The 22,882-nt window shown below is 51.1% G+C and overlaps 1 protein-coding gene across 1 annotated transcript in view; it reads right to left on the bottom strand.

Moving 5' to 3' along the window:
• Positions 1-6,566: 6,566 nt before the first annotated feature.
• Positions 6,567-22,882, bottom strand: part of LOC146788629 (putative cation-transporting ATPase 13A4) — a 389,548-nt gene continuing 373,232 nt past the window's right edge. Inside the window, exons 29-31 of the mRNA XM_085633188.1 lie at positions 20,868-20,948; positions 14,085-18,159; positions 6,567-13,570 (exon numbers count right to left, since the gene is read on the bottom strand). Of these exons, the coding sequence (XP_085489314.1) occupies positions 17,926-18,159; positions 20,868-20,948 (315 nt within the window). The 3' untranslated portion in view covers positions 6,567-13,570; positions 14,085-17,925. The remainder of the gene's footprint in view (positions 13,571-14,084; positions 18,160-20,867; positions 20,949-22,882) is intronic.

Genomic DNA, 22,882 nt, shown 5'->3' with positions numbered 1-22,882 from the left:
CACCCGAATCCCGGGTACAACTTGGGTGGAATATGTCAACTATTTCAGCCGAGCCTTCGAGGGTTGGATCAAGGGAAGCCACGTAACGACCTACGAGCAACTTTTTAATCTCATGGTGTGGGAGCACCTCTCTAACAACTGCTTCGTCGAGCTCAGGCAGCACCTCCTCGACAGTAAATTGACTGACCCACGGCAACTCGCCGCCGAAGCTGACCGGTGGGAAAGCACCCGAGTGGGCCGGAGAGGGCCGCACGAACAGAACCGGAACCACCAAGGTCAGCACCGTCCCCGAGGAGGAGGAGGAGGCCAGGGACGAGGAAGAGACACCGTCCCGGCCGCTCCCGCTGCCAGCACCCCGCCCCCGGCCAGCCGGGGCAACCCCCCGATGCGGCCGGGGTTCCGAGCCAATGTCACGTGTCACCGATGCCAGCGAGTCGGCCACTACGCCAATGACCCGAACTGTCCACAGAACCAAACTCCGAGACCCCGCCAGGTAGCTGCCGCCGCCCTGGGGGGAGAACAAATCTCCGAAGAACAGGAAGAATACGAGCAGGGACAACAAGAGTGGGAACCGGCCGCCATGGTTCTAGCGTGCCTAGGGGGAAGAGACATGGTCCCGCGGGCTCCCCTACCCGCCAACACCAGAAAATATAGTCAGTGGGTGAACATTAATGGACGCCGGGCCGAAGCCCTACGTGACACGGGGGCCAGTGTGACGGCCGTCCGCTGTCACCTGGTAAAACCAGAGCAGATCCTGCCGAACATTCTCTGCCCCGTCCGTTCAGCCGACAATTCGGAGAGTCTATGTCGGATGGCCTGCGTCCCCTTCGAATGCGGAGGAGTCTCCGGCATGTTGAAGGTGGCGGTCCGAGATGATGCCCCCGTGGACTGTCTCCTGGGGAATGATCTTGAGAGTTCCCCGTGGGCCGCCGTAGAAAGAAAAGAGCACCTGGGGATGTTGGGCCTCCCGGACTGGGCGTGCGTAACCACCCGGTCCATGGCCGCCCGTGCCATCCCCCGACCAGAAGAACCAGAATGGCCAGCACCTCCTCCCCCGATCGCTCCAGTAGAGGACACCGACCATACCAACCCCCCAGAGCAAACCCCCGAAGGGCTCGCTCAGCCCCAGGACCTTCCCAACCTGGCTCAGTGGCATCAAGGAGGGGGGCCCACCCAGGAACAGTTCCGTCGAGAACAGAAGACCTGTCCCTCCCTCGAGGGACTCCGCCAGCAAGCCCTCGCCCAGAGCGCAGGGGACACCACCGGAGCCCATTGGATCTATTGGGACAACGACCTATTGTACAGTGAGCAGAGAATCGCGGAGTTAGGGGCCAGTCGAGTGCTGGTGGTGCCCCTCCGTTTTAGAGACTTCCTGTTAAATTTGGCCCACGATGTCCCTCTGGCTGGACACCTGGGCCAGGACAAAACCTACAGTCGCCTGGTGACCCACTTTTTCTGGCCGAAGATGAGAAACGACGTCCTCAACCACTGCCGGTCCTGCCCCACGTGCCAGGCCAGCGGGAAGAGCGGCCGCAAACTCAAAGCACCTCTGCAACCCTTCCCAGTTGTCACCACCCCGTTCGAGAGGGTGGGAATAGACATTGTGGGGCCCCTGGACCCCCGTACAGCACAAGGACATCGGTTCATCCTGGTACTGGTGGACCACGCCACCCGCTACCCCGAGGCTGTGCCCCTGCGAACTGTAACAGCCCAGGTGGTCGGCCAGGCCTTAATGGGGATCTTCTCCCGGGTGGGCTTCCCCCGAGAAGTCGTCAGCGACAGAGGCACAAACTTTATTTCGAAGTATATGAAGTCCCTCTGGCAACAGTGCGGGGTCACCTACCGGTTCACGACCCCCTATCACCCTCAAGGAAACGGACTAGTCGAGCGGTTCAACCGCACGCTCAAGGGAATGATTGGGGGATTGGAAGAGCCCCTCCGTCGCCAGTGGGATGTACTACTTCCGTGCCTCCTCTTCGCCTATCGAGAAGTTCCCCAGAAGTCCCTCGGCTTTAGCCCTTTCGAACTGTTGTACGGGCACCCTGTGCGAGGGCCCCTCAGCCTAGTCAAAGAAGGTTGGGAGATGGCCCCCCTAAAGACCCCTCCAGACGTCTTCAAGTACCTCCTGACCCTACGCAATCAGACCAGGCGATTCAGAGAAATGGCGAAAGCGAACCTTGAGGCCAGTCAGGAGGACATGAAAAAATGGTACGATCAAAATGCCTCCTCCATCGAATTCGAACCTGGCCAACAAGTGTGGGTGATGTCCCCCACCGAACCATGTGCCTTGCAGGACAAGTGGACGGGGCCCTTCAAAGTGGTCGAACGCAAGAGCCCCGTCACCTATCTCATCGATATGGAATCTCCCCGGAACCCCCTCCGGGTCCTCCACACCAACAGACTCAAACCCCACTTTGTGCGCTCGGAGCTCAGCCTCCTGATGGCTACAGACAGTGGAGCGGAAGAAGACTCCGAGCCTCTCCCTGATCTCCTGAAGACTCGTGAGAAAGATGGTTCCGTGGACGGGGTCCGGCTCTCCGATGCCCTCACCCCGGAACAGCGCCAAGGCTGCCGGGACCTCCTGCTGCAGTTTGCTACCTTGTTTTCCCTCACCCCAGGGGTCACCCCCTGGTGCTTGCACGACGTGGACACTGGGGACAGTCCCCCTATCAGACACCGGGCGTACCGCGTACCAGATCGGGTACGGGCCTGCATCCAAGAGGAGGTATCAAGGATGCTCACGCTCGGGGTCATCGAGCCCTCGGACAGCCCCTGGGCCAGCCCGGTCGTGCTGGTCCCCAAAGCTGCTGCCCCCGGCACCACTCCTGAGCTCCGATTCTGCGTCGACTATCGGGGCTTGAATGCTGTCACCAGAACCGACGCTCATCCCATCCCCCGAGCGGATGAACTGATCGACCGCATGGGGGCTGCCCGCTACCTCAGCATCTTCGACCTGACAGCGGGCTACTGGCAGATCGGTCTCACACCCCGGGCCCAAGAACGATCCGCCTTTTCTACCCCCGATGGCCACTACCACTTCAAAGTCATGCCCTTCGGCATGAAGAATGCCCCAGCTACCTTTCAGCGACTGGTGAACCAGGTCTTGGCGGGGCTCGAGGAGTTCAGCGCCGCCTACCTGGACGATATCGCTGTGTACAGCCGCCACTGGTCCGACCACCTCCACCACTTCCGAGAGGTCCTGCAGGCCCTCCAACGGGCCGGCCTCATAATCAAGGCCAGCAAGTGCCAACTTGGTCAGGGGTCCATGACCTATCTCGGACACCAGGTGGGAAGCGGTCTGGTGGCCCCTCTGCAACTCAAAATCGCTGCCATCCAGTCCTGGCAGCCTCCAGTCACGCAGACCGAGGTCCGAGCCTTCTTGGGGCTCACCGGCTACTACCGGCGGTTCGTGAGGGACTATGGCAGCATTGTGGGGCCCCTCACGGGACTCACATCCAAAAACCACCCGAAGAAGGTCAACTGGACCCCAGACTGTCAAGCGGCCTTCGAGAAGCTGAAAGCCGCCATGTGCACGGCCCCTGTGCTCCAGGCCCCCGACTACAGTCGGGAGTTCATCGTACAAACAGATGCCTCCGACCACGGCATCGGGGCGGTCCTCTCCCAGTTGAACTCCGAGGGACTTGACCAACCGGTGGCCTTCATCAGCAGACGCCTCCTGGCCCGAGAACAGCGCTGGAGCACCATCGAGAGGGAGGCCTTCGCAGTGGTGTGGGCCCTCAAAAAGCTCCGGCCCTATCTCTTCGGTACCCACTTCCGGGTGCAAACAGATCATCGACCCCTGCAGTGGCTAATGCAGATGCGGGGGGAAAAGCCCAAACTATTGCGTTGGTCCATCTCCCTGCAGGGGATGGACTTCACTGTGGAACATCGACCGGGCCAAGACCACGCCAACGCAGATGGCCTGTCACGCTTTTTCCGCCTCGACGAGGAGAGTCCCCAAGAGGATGGGTGACTCTCCCCGCCTTCAGCTGGGGGGGACGCATGTTGGACAGGCCACATGAAGGGCTTGCTCCCTCCCCGCATGACAGGGCCCGAGCCCCGGCCCTCCAGGTGTTACCCACAGAAACAACCCACACCCCGTCTCCAGCCGGGACTCCTGCCCCCGGACATCTCTGTATCATGGGGCCGAACCACTACCGGCTCCCTCGCCCGGCCCGGCCGCCATCTTGGACACTGCACCACGAGGCCGCGTGGCCTCAGCTCGACCCTAACCCTGGGCCTGGCCAGGCCCCGACATCCCGGCACCACCATCCACCCAGGAGGTGAACGGACTACTTGGCAGGTCGATGGGAGAAAAGTGTCGATGGCTCTCCCCCGCCAGGTGCCGATCGCCCCCCAGCTCCCCCGGGCGCTGGCTCCACCCCCCTGCTGGGTGTCTGGACTCCCTCATCCCGGACCTCCCGACCTCCAAGTGCGAGGGTCCGGACATCAAAGGGCGCCAGACCTATAACTGGGGCAGCTCCAGAGCAGGAAGGCAGTTGTATCCTGGAGTCGAGAGACACCGAGAAGAACTCATCCTTGACGGACTACCGGCGCTGCCGTAGCCCTGCCTTGTGAACTATCATCCTGCCTGCTGGCGCTGCCGCGGCCTTCTGCATCCTCCATCCTCGTCGGGACCGGCTGGCGCTGCCGCGGACCGTTGTACCTACCACCTTCATCGGGACCTGCTGGCGCTGCCGCGGACCGTGTAACGACCACCTTCACCGGGACCTGCTGGCGCTGCCGCGGCCCGTCCAACTAGAACACCGAGCTCGAGGATTGCGAGCTATCCATCATATCATCGCATCTACCAGATTGGTAACAAGACTGTCCCGCTACCCCCTTTCCCAACCAAGAGACTAGAATCGAGGGGACCCCTGAGCCCTGACCTCCTTGTACCATTCTATCGTACCTAAAGATTGCTTATAAAGAACGTCAAACCTTATCTTGGTGTGGTGTACATCTGTGGGGGGGGAAGTTACTCGTCTGTACGATCGCTGGAGACGGCTCTCCCCGGAGACCTCTCCCCTTGTCCTCGGCCGACCCTCCCGGTCCGTCTAACACGGCCTGTATGGAGGCGCAACAGAGGCAGCCTGTATGGAGTTGATGGAGGCGCCCTGTATGGAGGCTCATTGGAGGAGCTCTGTATAGATGCTCAACAGAGGCAACCTGTATGTATGCTCAACGGAGGCGTCCTGTATGGAGGCACAACAGAAGTGCCCTGTATGGAGGCTTGAGGGAGGCACCCTGTATGGAGTCTTGGTTGAGGCGCTCTGTATGGAGGCACAACAGAGGCAGCCTGTGTAGAGGCGTAATGGAGGCGCCCCCTATGGAGGTACGGCTGAGGCAACCTGTTTGGTGGTATGATGGAGGCGCCCTGTATGAAGGCATGGCAGACGCACCCTGTATGGAGGCACGACGGAGGTGCCCTGTATAGAGGCATGACGGAGGGGCTCTGTATGGAAGCACGGCAAAGGCTCGACGGAGACGCCCCCTATAGAGGGGAGACAGTGGCACCCTGTATGGCAGTGCAACTGAGGCGCTCTGTATGGAGGCACGACAGAGCCTCGACGGAGGTGCCCTGTTTGGAGGATCGACAGAGGTGGCCTGTATGGAGGCTCGATGGAGGCGCCCTGTATGGAGGCACTACGGAGGCACCCTCTATGGAGGTTCAGCGGAGGCACCCTGTATGGAGGTGCAACAGAGGCACTCTGTATGGAGGCTCGACAGAGGCCCCCTGTATGGAGGCATGATGGAGGCTCCCTGTATGGAGGCATGGCAGATGCACCCTGTATGGAGGCACAATGGAGGGGCTCTGTATGGAGGCACGGCAGAGGCCCCCTGTATGGAGGCACAGCGGCGGTGCCCTGTATGGAGGGGCCATGAGGTGGCCCTGTATGGAGACACAGCAGAGGCACCCTGTATGGAGGCTTGACGGAGGCACCTTCTATGGAGGCACGACAGACGTGCCCTGCATGGAGGCTCGATGGAGGAGCCCTTATTGAGGCTCGACGAAGCACCCTGTATCGAGTCTTGATGGAGGCGCCCTGTATCGAGTCTCGACTGAGACGCCCTGTATAGAGGTGCGACAGAGGAACCTCCATACAGGGCGTGAAGGAGGAACCCTGTATAGAGGCTCGATGGAGGCGCACTGTTTGGAGGCTCAACGGAGGCACTTTGTATGGAGGCAAGACAGATGCGCCCTATATGGAGGTGTGACAGAGGCACCCTGTATGGAGGCGTGACAGAGAATCCCTGTATGGAGGCTCGACGGAGGAACCCTGTATGGAGGCATGGCAGAGGTCCCCTGTATGGAGGCTCGACAGTGGTGCCCTGTATGGAGGTGCCACAGAGCGGCCCTGTATGGAGTCACAGCAGAGGCACCCTGTATGGAAGCTCGATGGAGGCGCCCTGTATGGAGGTTTGACGAAGGCCAGGCTGCTCACGAGCTAGGGCTAGGGCTGATGTCCACACTTCCCTTCTACCAGAAAGTGTCGAACAGCAACGTCACTGGGAGGCAAACTGATTCAACACAGTGAGAAAACAATTTCCCAAAAGGCTCTCACTTGGTCTTTTTATCATTGGTTTTATTAATGTGGCAGCAAAAATAGTACAAAACAGAAAATCACTTGTGTGTCCTTGGCACATAAATCCTCTAAAGAAACTACAAATCCAGATTAAAAATACGTAATCAAACACCCAGGTCATTTAGAATTGGAAAAAAAACACTCTACGGAAGCAGTAATTCACATACACAGAGAGCAAGTGTACACATGTCAATCAAGGTAAAATAAGCCAACAGTGCAACTGGGTCAAGGGAGTTAAAGTGAGACTTCAGTCAATAGAGCCGCAAAGCAAAAATAAAACAAATGTACAAACTACGAGCAAATGGACAGAAAGGAGGTGCGTTATACCTCAAGTGGAAAAGCAGCGTAGACCCCCAGAAACCTGAGCAGAATGAAGCCCCAAAAATAAAAAAGAACCCAACTGACAGTAACTTTAGCCCATTTATATGGTTTGCAACCATGCACGGTAAATAAAAAAAAGATAACATTTTTAAATACGTAACATTCAGTCAGCAACGGATTTAGAGAACCAGATGTTACATTTAAATAAAGACAGTTACACATGGTTTCTGTCTGGACACTTGTGTAATTTAAATACATTCACACACATTCATATACAGTCATTCATTATTTATATAATCTTTCCACCAAAACGAAAAGATCTGCTTTAAGATACATTGCATGAATTCATTTCTTGCTCAATGTCACATTCTATCCCGGTTTGTTTAACGATGGGTTTGGGCCCAGATCTCTGTACTGGGGTGAATGTATGACATGGTTCTGCATTCTGTCCATCAGCTGTTGTTTTTGCATTTGTCTCTCCCGTTATGTTTCACTGTGAAGGAAACTTCATGTATGAGACCATGAAAACATTCACTGCTGCCAGCAGGCTCCACTCTCCAGACCTGGAACATTACATCCTATCAGCTGAGGAAGGTTACAGAGATCAGCAAGTCCAGCAGCTGGAAATTATTTCACAATATTTTTCTGTTTTACTGAGGGAGAAACTCGTGCGCGTTTATTGTCGTGCACATTATAGAGAGGCCTACAGTTAGCAATACAAACAATGACAAGTACATTTTTAGTTTGTTAATTAGCTTCTCACCCAGACAGGACGCTCGGGTAGAGGGGGCTGGTGTTAAACTACCCCTACAACGGGGCACCCTTAGAGCAGTCTCTCCGTCTGCAGGCCACGCGTCCCAGAGACACGGGCATGCATGGCGCGGACAGGCGTGGGCGACTGCTTTCGAAGCATCGTCTCTGATATGATAAACTCATTAAGAATGAGAAGACAAGCTCCGCGCTGGGTTAGCGGTCTGTCACATTAATGCCCCGGTTACTTACCGGTAATCTTCATTACTCCTACTCTTCCTCGCCACAGTAATTAACACATGATCTTTAGGCTCGCACAGAAACTCCAAGTATGAAAGGTCAGCATACTAGTCTCCCATCCCTCCAACATGGCCGCCACCTCCATCCACCAATGGGATAAAAGGAGGCACCATACACCTCAAACACCTGCAAACAAAGTCACAGAAACATGAAGCCCCCAATGAAGGGCCGGGAGGGATGGGAAACTATACTGTGCGAGGAAGACTGGGACTCGGAGTAACGGAGATTACCGGTAAGTAACCGGGGCATTACTTCCTCGTTCGTCTTCCTCCCCACAGTAATTAACACATGAGCAGATACCAAAGCCAAATCGGTTTCATGGATAACAGAAGGCAACCAATGCACAGAAGTCAGCAATATCAGGTTTAATGACACACATGGGACTGAAACAGAATCTCAAGATTCAACAGAACGCAGAACAGAAGTGGCAAAGCAATGGAAGCACCACCCCAACCTCAAGACAGAAATGCGCCATAAAGGTCTTAGGAGAAGACCACGTGGCCGTACTGAAAATATCCTCCATGAACACCCTCTTGTACGTGGCCAAAGAAACCACCACAGAACGAGTTGACCACCCCTGAGCAGGATGAGCGAGAACACCGACCTGGGCACCATAAGGCAAAAGAATAGCTTCCTTAAGCCAACGACTAAGAGTGGAAAGTGACAAACAGATTGTCTACTTTACAGAAAGAAGCAGTACACGACTAGTAAACAAACAAAGCACTCTTCACATCCAAAAGATGAAACAGAAACTCCTCCTCAGACTAGGGATTGGTAGAGAAAACAGGAAGGACCACCTCCGCAGCCCTATGAAAGAAAGAAGCCAACTTAGGTTCAAAAGTCGGGTGAGTTTGAAACACCACCCTATCTTCCAAAATTCGTAAAAACGGTTCCGGCCTCAAGAAAGACCTAAATTCTCCAACCTTCTTACAGAAGCTATTGCCACCAAAAATACCACCTTCAAGGTAAACATTTTTAATTCCACAGGCTCCAGAGGCTCAAATGGAACCCCTTGCAAGGCTCTCTACACCACCGAAAGATCCCACGGAGGGGGATACAACATCGGTTTACGGCGCTGAAAAGACAGAGACCTCAACAGGCGAGCCACCAGAGGCTCAAAGTCAACAAAAAGGGGACCTTGGAATGCCCGATTAGCCGCCCATTGGGCCCGGAGAGTAGAAAGGGCCAACCTGGGTCAAAATCCTCTGTTAAAAAGTCCAGAACACGAGCCGAATCCACCACATCAACAGACAACCCCTTGTGCAGACACCAACCAGGAAAATTGGCCCACTGCTTAGCATAAGTCCTCAAGTAGAAGGACGCCTGGACTGTTGAAGGAGGCCAGCCACCACCTGGGAACAACACCTCTGGATCAGAGACTGTTGTTTATGAGCCAAGCCTAAAGACTCATTGATCGGAACACAGGGAATGGAACCTGGGGACCCAGCAAAGGATACCAGCCCGGATGTCTTGCCGACTCCAACAACAGTGGAAACAACAGAAGGAGCCGCCAACCTGGACCCACCAAAAGCACCAAAGCCCTGTCCCTCCTGATTTTCTGCAGAGCTGCCGGAATCAGGGGAACTGGGGGAAATGAAACAACAGACCCTGAGGCCTCGGGAAGGACACCGCATCCACCTTCCACCCCCAAAGGCAAGGCATAATTGTGCAGAAATAACGGCGCTTGGCATTGTCCAGAGAGGCAAACAAGTCCACCTTCAGGGATCCAAACCTCACCTGCAACATCAGGAACATCTCCGGGGTCATAGACAGTGAACCCATGGAGAGAAACACCCTGCTGAGACAGTCCGCCACCACATTCTCCTTGTCCGGGTGGTAAATGGCAGATAGGAAGCCCAGCATCATCTCTGCCCAAGAGCAAATGACCCGGCTGAGACAGCTGAGGGACTGCACCCTGCTACACCCCTGATGATTAAAGTAAGACATGCCAATCTGGTTGTTTGTCCAGACCTGCACATGGTGGCCCACCAGAAAAGCTGCAAAGGCCAAGAGACCCCAGAGAACCACCTTCAATTCCCTGTAATTTGAAGAACAGGATATCATGGCCTGGACCACTTGCCCAGGACCAAAGAGTCCCCAGGGTAGCACCCCAGACAAACAGACTGGCATCGGTACTCACCGCTTGAGAAGAAACCACCAGAAACTGACAACCCCTGGAGAAGTAAGGCTCGTCCAACCACCACCCCAGATCCACCCTGACCTGGGCAGTCACCGGCACCCCGTGATGGAAATCCTGACCACACGGGAGCCAGTGGGACAAAATATGGTACACAACAGGGCACATTTGCCTGCAGGCCCAAGGAACCACCGTCAAGGAAGCAGACATCAGGCCCTGCACCCCAACCATCGTTTCACAAGAGGACAGTCCATGGATAACAAGGCACGAATCTCTGACATCAGTGTCAATTTGCGGGCCTGTGGCAGAAAAACCTTTCCCAACGGAGTCATGAAGCGAGCCCCAATGTAAGTGAGATCCTGAGTTGGAACAAGGCATGATTTTTTCAGATTCACCAGAAATCCATGGGCTCCTTGTACTTGGCAAATATTCTGGACATGACACTCGGCCTTAAGGAAGGAAGAGGCAGAAATCAAAGATCATCCGTGTAAGGAAAAATCCTGATCCCTCTCCCATGCAACACCCCGATCAGAGGGGCCGACACCTGGGGAGAGGAGCAAAGACCAAAAGGCAATACCTTGAACTGATAATGACGGCCCAATACATTGAAGTGTAGAAACCTTTGGCACTCCATACAGACTGGGAAACGGAGATAAGCATCCTGCGGGTCGAGGGAGGCCATAAAATCCCCCTGAAGGATCAAGGGAAGAATCAGTTGCAGTGAAACCATCTTGAAACTGAAAGGGGGGAGGAACAAATTCAGCCATTTCAGCTCCAACACGGGCCCGAGGTCTCCGGTATGCTTCATGACCAGAAATATAATGGAATAAAGCCCGAGCCCCGCCTGCTCCAGGGCACAGTAACCACAGCCCCTTTTTCCACGAGACTCAGAACCCCTGCCAGGAGAGCCTCTCTGCTCAACCCATCCTGGGGACAAGGGGTGATCCGAAGACAATTGGGAGTTTCACCGAACAACCAATGCAAAGCCCCTCAGCACCACCCGAAGGACCCTCTGTTCCAAAATCGAACATCTCCATCTGTCCCCAAAGAGAGAGAGGCGTCCCCCGACTTGGACCCCACTCACAGTCACATAGTCAGGGTATGGAAGTAGCGAAGGGGGCGGAAGAAGAGGCAGGGAACCAGGACTTGTCGGCAGAAGGAGCACCCCGGCTACGCCCCCTTCCACGAAAGGGCTGGTGAGCCTTCGCTTGCAGAGCCCGACCGAAAGCCCTCCGGCACCAAAGAACCATGGACCAGCTGACCTTACTGGAGCCAGAAGTTTGCAATACTCAGCAGACTTCTTAACCATATCCTCCAGAGGACGCCCACAGAGTTTCACCCCAGAGGAATGAATCTTCATCAATAATCCCTTCTGAGTTGCATCCGCCTTCCAAGAGCGTACCCACATCTGGGGCGAGCAGCAAAAGCAGAGCCAGCCGTAGAGGCCGCTGCCGTCCAGGAATCAAAAGCGATGTCGTATAGGAGCCGCACCTGCTGCCCTGGTGCATTAACTCAGCCAAAGATGGAACTTTCAGCAAAGACTGGATGGTATACGAGGAATAGGCCGCAGCTCTAATAGCAAAATTGGGAGCAGCAAAAGTAAGTTTAACAGCCGCATCCACCTTCTTATCAACAGGTTCTGCCAGAGAAGCATCCTCCGAAATATTAGCACCCTGTGAAGTCATCCCAGCCATCGATGAATCCATTCTGACAGAAGCAGGGAACTTATCTGCAAAATTCCTGCAAAGGATCGTGTCTCGCCAAAAACCTGGGAAATAAAATGAAATGAATGAATGAAACTTGGTACTTATAGGGCGCACAGCTACTCAATAGTGTCCCGGCGCTGTGAGACCTCAAGACAGGCGCTAACCATATAACTTTACCGTAGGCTCAGCTCAAATGTTATTGCTGGAATAACCATGTTTTCAGTTGCTTCCTAAAGAGGAGCAGATCTTTAACCTGTCTCAGTGCTAATGGCAGGCCGTGCCAAAGCTGCGCAGCTTGCATCTGAAAGGAGAGGCCGCCAATACGGGCGCAGGAAAACATGGGGTTGCGCACCTGATGCTGCGATGAGGACCTCAAAGTTCGGTGCGGAATGCAGTACTGGATTCTTTTCCTGATGTAAAAGGCACCCGTCCCGTGCAGAGCTTTAAAGGCCAAAACCAACGCTTTAAAGCCGATCCTCTGACGGATTGGTAGCCAATGATGAGTTTTCAGGTGGGGGGACATGTTCAGAAAAGAGGAAAACCACTTGAGTACCGTGCCACCAAGACCGCATTCCTGAAGTCGCTGCAAGAGCCGGGCATGGGGCATGGTATCAAAGGCCGCAGACAAGTCCAATAATATCAATACGGCCTTACCTCCTCTGTCTAAAGTCCCTCTGATAACCTCCGAGCCTTCCAGTAGTGCTGTTTCTGTGCTGAAGTTTGCTCTGAAGCCAGACTGGCTCTGGGGAAGTACTTGATTTTCTTCCATGTATTCAGTGGTCACGAGGTTCCCATATTTCTCCAAAACTTTGGGGAAAAAAGGGGAGCAAGGATAAAGGCCTATAGGCCTCCTTCAAGTCCAAACCGTGCACATAACGACCCTTCAGCTCCACATCCTCCTCAGCATCAGAATCATGCGAGATACCAGGATCCATCCCTGACGTTTCAGAAGGAGGAACAGCCTCCCTGTCATGGAAAGCAGCCGTCACAGCGGCCTGAATCATCTGCTGAATAACCGCTAAGGAAGAGCCTCCGATGGCTCTATAATATTCTTTTGAGGTCGCCCCAGCATGCCCAGCACGCCTCGACCCCAGGGATACTAGAGACCGCAAAAGCAGGACCTCGATCCCACTTACCTTCAAAACAGGACACAGCACTTGGAGCAGTGCAGAAACAAACAAAAACAGGTCTTTGAGTTGTATGGTGCCTGCTTTTATCCCATTGGTGGGTGGAGCTGGGGGTCATGTTGGAGGGATGGGAGACTAGTATGCTGAATTTTCTTTTGCTTGGAGTTCTTTGCGGGAGCCTAGAGCTCATGTGTTAATTACTGTGGCGAGGAAGACGGACGAGGAGGTCACGGGGCTTTTACTTAGTTCAGTAACGCATTTAACCATTGTTTCTATTTAATATATAGGTGCAGTCCCTTTCCAAACCTCCTCATCAATCTTGGACTGTCTGTTATATGTATGCGGATGAAACCCAGGTGATTGGGGGCATATTTATGAAATAGTTACCTTGCTGCATGATACAGAAAGGGCAGGAATATGCCGTAGTTAAAATTAAACAACGCATTCCTGTTGTTTCCCAGCGCTGGCACACATTTGCTGCCGAGCGCCAATGCTGTCATACTTTTGAACCATGGGTTACTCCAGATTTACCAAGCCACGCAGGTAGCCTCGTGTGGCTTGTAATTCTCATTCTACATTTTGAGTCATCTTGCGTGGGTCAAGTGTGGTGCAAAACCTTGATAAATTTGGCCCCGAGAGTATCTATTGGACTACTCTTGGCACACGCCTGAGGCAGTTCTCCTCCCTGACATTGACGTGACGAGTATGGTAGACTTTACTCTTAATCAAAGGCCAACTGAAGCACTTTTCCATATTACTATTCCTAAAAAGGCATGGCTCGAATTTATTTATTTATTTTTTATGCTGGCAAACCACCAGCCATTTTCCAGTCTACCAGTCCTCACCAGATTCCTGGAATCAGCAGCCACATAACAATTTACTATAATTTTGGGAGGCCCTGGCCTCCACTTCCCTGGAGGCGGACCAGACACGCGGCATACAGACCCGCACGTTTAGGGTCTCTAAGCCAACATTTGAGCAGCAACAAATGCGGCTCCACCGCAGGTTTGTTATAAGAGTAGAGTGGGGGATTTATTGATTTTGTCCCACTTCATAATTCTTTTTTTTTTACCAAGCTCCCAAAGCAGGAGTGAATATATGTTAAACAATCAATGGCCCTGATGCACAGGATGTTTTGTCTCTGTGTGGGGGCCACCATTCTTTTTCCATACCTGGGACCATCATATGTCACATGGCACACCCTCGGAGGCAAATCTAGTGATGCCACCCTGGCCTTAAATGGGTGAGGTGCCTCACTGCAAACGTGCCGCCAGATCACAGTTTCCCACCACCAGGCCAGCGGAGGCTCTATTGGTGGAAACTCTGCACATCCCACACCTCTACATGAGTCAGGAAGGTGTGGCGATGCAGGAGTCCCACAGCTTTCTGGCAGCGCCTCCACTCCACCAAACTCTTAATGACACCACTGAGAAACATGTCAAAGAAAGGTCTTCACCTATCATCACTCCTAAACTGTGTGTAATAGTTGCTGGGGCTGGAGATTGGCACAAGGCAGATTTTCCAATATTTAGAATTAAATATTTTGGCTTCATCCAGCCTTTATTGGCCTGGAGACAGCTGAAATCAGTGATCTACGGTATCAAAAGCAGCCGAGAAATCACAAAGTATTGACGCCTTGGGTAGATCCTTGTCATGGAGTTTCACAAGTTGTTCCCATATAGCAAGAGGTGAATAAACAGAGGGCACACATCAGACAAGGCGAGAATATTCTCATTTAGAAGATATGTAAGACAAATGTCAATTTCAGAGCCTGAAAGATGCATCCTCGCTACTCTGTGAGTTTGACCCTCAAGAAAATAAGCTGGAAATTGCGGATTTCTAAGTGAGGAGACATTAGGGAATAAACTAAGAAGCAGCATGCCAACACGCTCGCCCAATCTCCAGTCGAAGGTCTGTAATGTCGTAGTTATGTTATGGTATTTGCACTGATAGAGCGCGCGATTACCCTGGGGTGTCCCGGCGCTAAGTGCTGGTTACCTGGGAAGATTGAATGAGCGCTACGGAGAGAAGTCTTCAAGCCCTTCCGAAAGGAAGGGAGATCCGGGGCATTCTTAAGAGAAAAGGGAAGCTCGTTCCAAGTTCTAGAGGCACAAAGAATGAAGCTCCAGCCTCCCCAATTGACTTTTTAAAATGTGGGGACTTGCACTTGTTTGGCACTGGTCGATCGTAACATTCTGCCTGGCACATACCATTGGAACTTATGCCTAAGAAACTCGGGACCAGTTCTGTTGATGGCCTTAAAGACGGTACAAAGTGCCTTGAAGCGGGTTCTTTGTTTTACAGGGAGCCAGTGTAGTTTCTCAAGCTCTTCTTTCATGGAAACAAATTTAGGCGTTCCTGACAAGCAGTCTGGCCGCTGCGTTTCGGACTAATTGGAGCCAATTTATATGTTGTTTTTGTAAGTTAAGATATAGGCTAATAGAATAATCCAAACGCAACATTATGAGAGCCATGACCACTGCCCTGAGATTGCTCTCGGTCAAGAAGATCTTAATTTTCCTTATGATTCTAAGAACCATAAAGCAGGCTGAAATCACTATGCTTACATGATCACACATGGTGAGTTTATTGTCCACTAATACCCTGAGGTTTTTGGCTTTCCTAGTGGGCGTGGTGGGACAAGTGGTAGTAGGACCATGGCCAAGGAGTCACAGGAAGCTTGGGTAGGACCATAGCCAAGGAGTCACAGAAAGCTTGGGTAGAATCACGGCCAAGGAGTCACGGGAAGCATGGGTAGGACCACGGCCAAGGAGTCACGGGAAGCATGGGTGGGGCCAGGGCCAAGGAGTGACAGGAAGCTTGGGTAGGACCACGGACAAAGTCACAGGATGCATGGGTAGGACCATGGCCAAGGAGTCACGGGAAGCATGGGTAGGGCCAAGGAGTCACAGGAAGCTTGGGTAGGACCACAGCCAAGGAGTCACAGAAAGCATGGGTAGGACCCGGGCCAAGGAGTCACAGGAAGCTTGGGTAGGACCATGGCCAAGGAGTCACAGAAAGCTTGGGTAGGATCACGGCCAAGGAGTCACAGGAAGCATGGGTAGGACCACGGCCAAGGAGTCACGGGAAGCATGGGTGGGGCCAGGGCCAAGGAGTCACAGGAAGCTTGGGTAGGACCACGGACAAAGTCACAGGATGCATGGGTAGGACCATGGCCAAGGAGTCACGGGAAGCATGGGTAGGGCCAAGGAGTCACAGGAAGCTTGGGTAGGACCACAGCCAAGGAGTCACAGGAAGCATGGGTAGGACCCGGGCCAAGGAGTGACAGGAAGCTTGGGTAGGACCATTGCCAAGGAGTCACAAGAAGCTTGGGTAGGACCACGGCCCAAAATATCACAGGGAGCATGGGTTTGAACCTGGCCAAGGAGTCCCAGGAAGCTTGGGTAGGACTATGGCCAAGGTGTCACAGGAAGCTTGGGTAGGAGAACAGCCAAGGTGTCACAGGAAGCTTGGGTAGGACCATGGCTAATGAGTCACAGGAAGCTTGGGTAGGGCCAAGGACTCACAGAAAGCTTGGGTAGGGCCAAGGAGTCACAGGAAGCTTGGGTAAGACCACGGCCAAGGAGTCACTGGAAGCTTGAATAGGACCATAGCCAAGGAGTCACAGGAAACCTGGGAAGGAGCATGGCCAAGCAGTCACAGGAAGCATGGGTAGGACCATGACTAAGGAGACACAGGAAGCGTTGGTAGGACCGTGGCCAAGGAGTCACTGGAAACCTGGGAAGGACCATGGCCAAAGAGACACAGGAATCTTGAGTAGGACCATGGCCAAGGAGTCACAGGAAGCTGGGGAAGGGGCTGCCAGCAGTCTCTGAGGGACACACGCCGCTGAGGGGATGACTGCGCAGTATCAATATGGCGTGGCTACGATCTCTTTCAAGGTTGCAGTTTAAACCAGGTGTACTGAGCCATACACATTTGTTTGTCTTGGGTGGAAAGGGCTCTCCACCAACGTTGCTGTGAATGTATGGATGCTTATCTGCTTCAATGGTACAAGTCAGAGGGAATCCATGTATTATTGTGCCTTTCTTCAGGTGTCACTTTATCGTCAGATCAGTTGAATTATCCAAGCCCGGTTTACTCTGGCTGCGGTATCATTTCAGTAAGTCATTGCTACCGTTCGTAAATTGAAGTGGAAAAGCCACACTAGAACAGATCACAAACATGACCTCCACTAATAATGGCTTTAAATTTAAAAATTCTAAACATTTTAACTTGAATCCAGACATAAAAAAACACTATAAAAGGATCAGCTTTGGGAGAGAAGGAGGGAGGATAAATTCTAGCCCTGGCCGAGAACATGACCTGCGGGATTAAAGGTGGTGTCTTCAGTTTGCTGCATAAGATCTAAAACATTGAATAAGAGGTGAACAATCTCTTGCTAAAGGGTAATCCTCGTCAGTTCACAAGTTAAAATCAGCAAGTGCTGGAGTCTTTCACTATGTGTCATAAGATTTCATTACATTCAGATAAGAAGACCCTTTCATGCTTATGCGGATTATATAAAACATGGATTTTGCTGCTGCGTCTTGCCCTACATCGCTCACAGACCTCAAGGATCTCAGGGAAACTTAAATCATTTAAGTGAATGAATCATGACATTTATATTGCATTGATACCTACAAGAAGAGCTCTTGGAGGCCTCTACTGTCTTAACAAGTTAGCCTTTGACTTTCCATTTTTTGTTGTAGGTCCATGTTAAGAACTAGAGACAGTAAGCTGGTGAATCTTGACCAACATTCAAGAACATGTCAAACCCATGTCTGTGCCTCTGCAGAGGTCTTCATCGTATCTCGGCCCGGATCCATTATCGGTCACTGATGCCACACATAATGGCCACTGTCTTTCTGATTTTCCAATTTTTGCAGCTGAGGTGAACAAGCCCTTTATGAAACCTGCAAATGATAAATATTCTATTATATTGCCTTGAATCGCAGGGGCCGCTGCTCCATTGTGGACACAGTCTTCATGTGGCTTCAGGCTTGGGGTTCGAGCGTCTCATTGTTGTCGAAGGCAGGGTTGCAGTAGACTTCCTTCATACAGTTGACGTCCTTGCTGCTGGGGTCTGTTGCGTACTCTACTCTCTTCACCAGGGGCCACTCAGGGTCAGCATCCAAGATAAGTTGCATCTTTTTGTAATTACTTCCTGGCTTCACCTTCAAAACCATTTTCAGCCACAGCCAGAGCTTCCGGTTGTCGAGGAGCAGGTCCTGTGAATTGGGAGATGTTGGTGATAGGTTAGAGATTCTTTTCATAGAGGTTTGGTTGGAGGGATCTGAATTTTATTGCAAGAAGACATTGGACCCTTGGCCCTGGTACATCAATGGGCTGTGAAATTTTGGCTGTCCTTAAATATATGTAAATGCTGCGAACAACAGTATCTTCCACACACAAATGTGACGTTACCATCCAACCATCCAAACAGAAAGTTTTTTTTTCCATATTTGATATTCTAGTAACACAATCTATCTGAAGTCTCAGCCTACAACCGCCTCACTCAGTAATGCATGTATCTACCCATGTATTCACCCATGTTCACACCCCATGTATCTACCCCCATACCCACCTCATGTATCTATCCACCACATGTATCAACCCCATGTATCCACCCACCCCATGTATCTACCCATGTATTCACCCCATGTATTCACCCCATGTATTCACCCCATGTATTCACCCCATGTGTCTACCACATGCATTCACCCTATGTATCTACCCACCCCATGTATCTACCACATTCCCACCCATGTACCCACCCCATTTATTCATCTTATGTATCTACCCACCACATGATCCACCCTTTATATCTACCATGTACCCACCCCCATGTATCTACCCACCATATATATCCACCCCATGTATGTACCTCATGTATCTACCCATCCCATGTATTTACCACATGATCCATCCCACGTATTTACCCCATGTACCCAGCCCATGTATTTACCCACCACATGCATCCACCCCATGCATCTACCACAAGTATCGATGTAGCTACCCCATGTAACTATCACATGATCCACCCCATGTGTCTACCCAATCCACGTATCTACCACATGATCCACCCATGTGTCTACCACATGATCCACCCCATGCATCTACCCATGTACCCACCTCATATATCTATCCACCCCATGTATCTACCCCATCTATCTACCCATGTATTCACTTCAGGTATCTATCCATGCATTCACCCTATGTATTCATCCAATGCATCGACCACATGCATCCACCCTATCTATCTATCCACCCTATGCATCTATCCACCCTATGTATCTATCGACCCCATGTATCTACCCCATATCACTACCCTATGTACCCTCCCCATGCATCCACTCCATGTATCTATCCCATGTATCTACAACATGTATTCACCCCATGTATCTACCACATGCATCCACCCTATGTATTTACCTACCCCTGGTATCCTCCCCATGTAAATACCCCATATATCTATGCACCCCATGTATCTACCCATTATCCATAGTCATAGTCAAAAAGCTTTATTTCGATAAGAATTATCATAAAAGCATATACATACAGGCATAGTAAAAATTATCCACTCCATGTATGTACCCACCCCATGTATTCACCCCATATATCTACCATTGTATTTACCCCATGCACCTACCCTATGTACCTGCCCCATGTATCTACCAAGTGTATCCACTTAATTTATCTACCCCTTGCATCTACCCCATGTACAATATTATTTCTAGATCTTTCTTCTTAGAAACCTTCATGAGTTTGATTGCATATTTGAAGGAACCTGCCGGGCTCACATGAGACGTTTGAAAGTCTGCAAGAAACACACTTTTTGGGAACCTGAAAACAAGATCTGTGAAGACTGACTCTGTTTGGGGAATCCTGACTGAATGACTTAATGACAAGTGAGCAAACCCCAGCCACGGCTTCTTACTAACAGTAGGCTGCATGGAGCGGTGCAGCATAGTGACTGATGCTGCACTGTGGTGCTGCTAAAGTGGGCCAGGAGGCTGGGAGGTCAGTGTGTGTACATAATCAGCGGTGGCTCCTGGTGAAAGTCAAAGGGGGCACTCCAGGAGGAGAGAGCACGGGACACCCTCTGGGGCATCAGTCACGCTTCATACATTTTATAAGGTAACATATCAGCCCCTTCAGATAGAAGAGCACAGCGGGCAAAGAGTGTCCACTGCTGGCTCCATGTGAGCTACTGGCAAAGGCCATCTCATGGCTCAAAAGGGTGTAAAACTGTAGATCCAAGTGGGAGGGTATAACACCCCTAGATTATGGTGAAACTTGGAGTGCTCAACACTATTATAATGGAATGGTTCAGTATCTAAGAAGAGAAAACCGTCCTGGAGTAGAAGCTGCATGGACCCAAAGACAACTCCAAGTCATCTCATAAAAGAAAACCACACCTCCTCACAGGAGAATGGAGAGGAAGGGGAAAGAGCTCCTTTAATGAAACAGCAGCCGCCTCTTTTACCCATGGAAAAGTCTGTCTTTTACCAAGTGAAAGTCAATGTCTATTTCACCAAAGGCTTTAAGCATCGGCCCTTTTCAGTACCACCCCTACTGACCCCAGAACATGCCACAGTATTGAAGGGAAACAATTCCAGGCTTTCGATGATTAAAATAACATCCACGCAAACCTAATGCATTGCAAAGTGAAACACAAAGGGGGTGCGAGGGGTATTACGTGCTTTCTTTCCTCTGTGGTTTCTTATGGGTCATGTGAAGCACTTTCTAAGTCAGAAATACATTCACAGCTCAAAGTATGACTTTTGTACACTATGACCTGCATTTTTCTGATCACAAAGAGGTGATTTTGAGAATCACAGTCTTTGCAACAACAAAAAAGCTTTGTACTTTGGTTCCAAAATTCTTATCCAAAATGTTCATTGTTAGCAGTCTAATACAACATAAAACTTCTTACCTCAATGAAAGAGAGAACCAAAAGACAAATAATGACCAGAACGAGGATGTGAACCCGCCACAGGGTGGGAAGGCAGACGAGCTGTAGAGAAAGGGAGAAGGACATATTACATCAATTCACACTGCAAATTATAACAGCTGCTTATTAATGCAGTACATGTAAAGGAATAGGATTCAGCAACAAAAAAGGAAATATTGTATGAAATAACAGAATAAAAAATCTAATATTTAGGACATCCATGATCACAGTCTAAACACTGCCTGCTACAAAACCTGTCGTACTTTGGTATTCGGAACCGCGTAGGGGACAGGGCCCTACCTCTGTCTATTTTGGTATTAGCGAACCGCAAATGGTAAATGCGGCACGTACGAGTGCTTTATGTGCCGTTCTAGCTACGAATGCACTGTGTACACGTATTCTGCTCAACTACGCGGGTTCCATTTTGGAAGCAGTGACCATCTTGTCATTGCCCTCACATAGGCTATGATGGAGTTAATACGGGCCTCACAGTACACGGGCTTTCCCTCTGACTTCTCTGTGACCTGGGCAGCTGGCTCTGCTGCCCCGGGTCAAACCGGTCTCACGAGCTCCCCTTCCTCCTTCCACCTGTGATTCGTATCAGGGCTTGACCCGTCATAAAACCCTTTCATTCTACACAATCCCCCGGCTAATCTCTCCCACACCTGCTTGTTCTTGCTTTATGACTTGTTTCCCAAAACAGGAGATGCTCATATTTATTGGGGGGTCTATTTACTTCAAACATGGGATCTGAACCTTCCTGTGTAAATCAAACCAAGGAATGTATGCCTGGAGCATGATATTTTGTACTTAAGGAGAAGTCAGTTGCTATGATTTTCAGCAGTCTCCTGAGAACATACACGCTGTTGTACTTCTAGGATACCTGTCATTGGTCTGCAGCCAATAAACGATTCTTTGACTTCACCCAGAAGACTCTGTGTTTCTGTAGGTCCGGAACAGGGTGAAACCCCGAAGTCATAGGGTGTGTGCCCCTGCACCGCTGGGACTAAAATACCCAGTACTTCAGTTTGGCGCCCAACTCGGGCCGATTTCAGCGGTACCAGTCCAAGCCAGAGGTTCGTGAGGAGCTTCGTGTGGAAATTCCGGAGGAAGGCCGCCACTTCATCGACCCCTGCATGTCGACGTGGTCCGAAAGTCTTTTCTGCGAGGTTCTCCGCGTCCCGACGGCTACGAAGGACTGCTGCCCTGATTAATCGACCTGTTTTGGACCCTTGACGAGTTTGAGAGAGCGAAACAATCGAGAGAGTCTTCTGGTGACGTCATCGATCAGCAATATTCAGTTAAGTATAAGTGGAGCGTCTCCCATTTGTTTTGGTATCCCTCGGGATCGTTTGATTTGATTTGGTAATTGGTGATTTGGTGTTTGCAAACCCCAAAGCCAGAGGACTCGTGTATTCACGAGAATATCGTAATCGATAATCCTTTGACGTTTGGATCTAGACTAGTGAGCGAAGATGCCTGGTTCTGGACTATTTGGTAGATTATTCTGTTTGGGTTGTGGAAAAGATTTCCAGCTGGAAGAATCATGTCCGGTTCCTCCGGTTGGAACTCCAACTTATGAGCTCTATGTGAAACATGGCGTAGGCCCCATTGCATATAACGAAGTGTGGATCCACTACACCAGGGAAGACGGTGTTTTAAAATGGCCCCAAAATGGTAGTTTTGATACCGATATTTTAGATAACCTGGAAATTAAATTGTTTAAGAAGAAAGCCCGGCCGGCGATGTTTGACTCTTTTCGCTTATGGCGAAAGGAAGCCAAACAGAAGGAAATTAAGCTAGCGAAAAAGAATAAGAGAGAGAGAGGTATGTCAGTAATGCAAGCAGCTGTACAATTTAAAGACAATGAAGAGGAGCAAATGAATGAGCAATTGCACAGGCAGCGTAAGTTAGGGATTGACAAATGTTACCCAGCTTTGCCACATTCTAAGCAGAATGAGTCCGAAGAAAAGGAGAAAGATCCCCTGATGTCACAT

Source organism: Triturus cristatus, chromosome 11 (assembly GCF_964204655.1).
Source record: "Triturus cristatus chromosome 11, aTriCri1.1, whole genome shotgun sequence".
Taxonomy (NCBI): domain Eukaryota; kingdom Metazoa; phylum Chordata; class Amphibia; order Caudata; family Salamandridae; genus Triturus; species Triturus cristatus.
Note: the sequence above shows the minus strand (reverse complement) of the source record. Positions and strands in the feature narration are given on the sequence as shown.